The sequence below is a fragment of the Papilio polytes genome, unplaced genomic scaffold (genome assembly GCF_000836215.1).
Source record: "Papilio polytes unplaced genomic scaffold, Ppol_1.0 DF823980.1, whole genome shotgun sequence".
Taxonomy (NCBI): Eukaryota; Metazoa; Arthropoda; class Insecta; order Lepidoptera; family Papilionidae; genus Papilio; species Papilio polytes.
In genome coordinates, this window is record NW_013525224.1 from 1,791,858 (window position 1) to 1,793,922 (window position 2,065).

The window sequence follows — 2,065 nt, forward strand, 5'->3', positions numbered from 1 at the left end:
GTCTTTATCGAATAGAATTAACCTCGTGTTTTTTTTTTTAATTCAAGTCTGTTTAGTAACTGCCGAGTCTTCATAAATGTAAAACTAGCAAGATATGATAACGTACCCGGTATCTGTGGTTACAATATCAGAATATCTGATTGTATATAGAAGCATGAGTATAAAAATAACAATTTATTAACAAAATAATCTAAACAGAAATATAACTAGGACCCCACAGATCGCGAAACATCTTGTCGCTCGCAGTCCGCTTCGGGGTCGATCGGAAATTGAATTTCCGATATGATACGATCCGCTAACCGATACCGCAAGAGTCCAGTTTGAGTCCAACGATACTGAATCAATGGTTAATCGAAATGCAATTGTAGGGAGATTAGACATATATTGTAATTGACTTTATAAACAGAAATGGTAATACTATTTGCTTCTCATCATAGATTATTTGACTATGAAACGAAAAACAATTTTGCAATGTTAAGAAAAAAGTCTAATGAAAACGATATATTATATAAATAAATAATAAAAATAGAGAAATAAAAACAAGGAACGTATGTTAAAAAACGAAAGTAACAAATATATTGATTGAAAGCCATAAAAATTTGAATCCACGATAAACTTCATGTTTCGCTTGAAGGTTTCACCAAGTTTCGAAGCTTCCCGTAGTATATGTTATTAATGATAGCCTTTCGGGATTTCCTTTTAGGTTCTGAATGATGCGTTGGGTCACCTCTTCTCTTGGCCCGAGGTCTAAAACTTGTTCTGTTACTCGAATGCGGCTGGTTAGACATAGACCTAACATTCTGCATTGCATTTCGATCCAAAGATAAAAAATCTCCTTTGCTTACGTCGCATGACTCCTTTTGATTAGAAGTCACGACTGCCAAATTTGGTAACACTGTTGTCCTACAATGTTTAAAAATATTAAGTAAATCACTTTCGCTCACGACTCCGTCGGTGTAAAGTTAAAAAAAAAAATCAAGTAGCCTATCTGTTCTTCCAGACTATCCTATACGTCTATGCCAAATTTCATCGAGATTCTTTTAATTATTTAGGTGGTATACTCTAACATCCATCTAAATTTCACTTTTATAATATCAGTAATTTCAAAAAGTTATCTGTAGAATTGATGAAAACAAGAATTTATTCCGATATTGACACCCAGTTCTAATCCAGTGATAATTTCCTAGTTACATTACCATCTTTATCATCATCTTTATGATACACTTAACCCTGGTTTACGCTGCAGAAAAAACCTATCAACATCTTTTTAAATCCCTGCCGAAAAACAGATACCAGCATGTTTTAACGTAGAAACTTATAAAATGTTATTGATTATTCTTCATACCGCACATCATCAGCTGATTGTACATTCAAGAGAACAACATCATTGACATTAGTAGGAGTTTGCACTGACGCATCATTGTCCTCAGAAACTAACGTCTGCACTCCCTTGCTTATATCTTCAGAACTGATGTCACTTGAACTTTCATTAGTCATTATCAGGGATTTAAAATTGCAATAAAAATTTATTCTTCTTTACAAAAAATAGTAAATGTTTTAAAAAACTCCTGTCAAATTCAGTCACATTATTCTTAAATTACGTCTCAGATTATACAGAAAGTTGAAAAGAGGTTATCCATGTCCTAACTGGGTTCTTTTTTAATTAAATTATGGGTCTTTGTCCTAAAGATTGGATGCAACTGAAGAATACAAAATCTTTTTCATAAAACGCTACAAGTTCATTTGAAATTCTTTTTACACCTGACTTGATAGAATTAATTAAAGACGCCAGTAGCTCTCTCTTGGCTTGTTTATACTGTAACGTAAATAATTCAACCGGGGGCGAGGCTAGCGGGGAAGAGGAGGGAATGAAGCCGGATGAAGTACGGGTAAGAAACATTTCATTGCGGCTGCTTACGACACACGGGGGAACAATGCTTAATAAGCTTTATAATTAAACGCAAACAGCGCCTCGCCTTGAACGGGCGGACTTATTAGGCGAATTCCGCAGCTCTAAATTAGCTAGACGCCTCAAGCTGAGTGCCGCTGCATGACTACACCTGAC

General features: G+C 34.9%; 1 protein-coding gene across 1 annotated transcript; it reads right to left on the minus strand.

Annotated features, from left to right (window-relative positions):
- Nucleotides 1-549: 549 nt before the first annotated feature.
- LOC106101563 lies at nucleotides 550-1,600 on the minus strand. Its single transcript, XM_013280822.1, has 2 exons — nucleotides 1,346-1,600; nucleotides 550-903 (listed from the first exon to the last, which is right to left on the minus strand). Exons 1-2 carry the CDS (start codon nucleotides 1,495-1,497, stop codon nucleotides 618-620), a joined length of 438 nt encoding a protein of 145 aa, XP_013136276.1. The 5' UTR covers nucleotides 1,498-1,600; the 3' UTR covers nucleotides 550-617.
- Between the last annotated feature and the right edge of the window lie 465 nt (nucleotides 1,601-2,065).

Bases quoted from the DNA above. Each gene is read 5' to 3' on its own strand.
- LOC106101563 (XM_013280822.1), bottom strand. From the start codon at position 1,497: ATGACTAATGAAAGTTCAAGTGACATCAGTTCTGAAGATATAAGCAAG. The intron at 904-1,345 runs GTATGAAGAATA...TAAACATTGTAG, and splicing joins CAATCAGCTGATGATGTGCG to GACAACAGTGTTACCAAATT.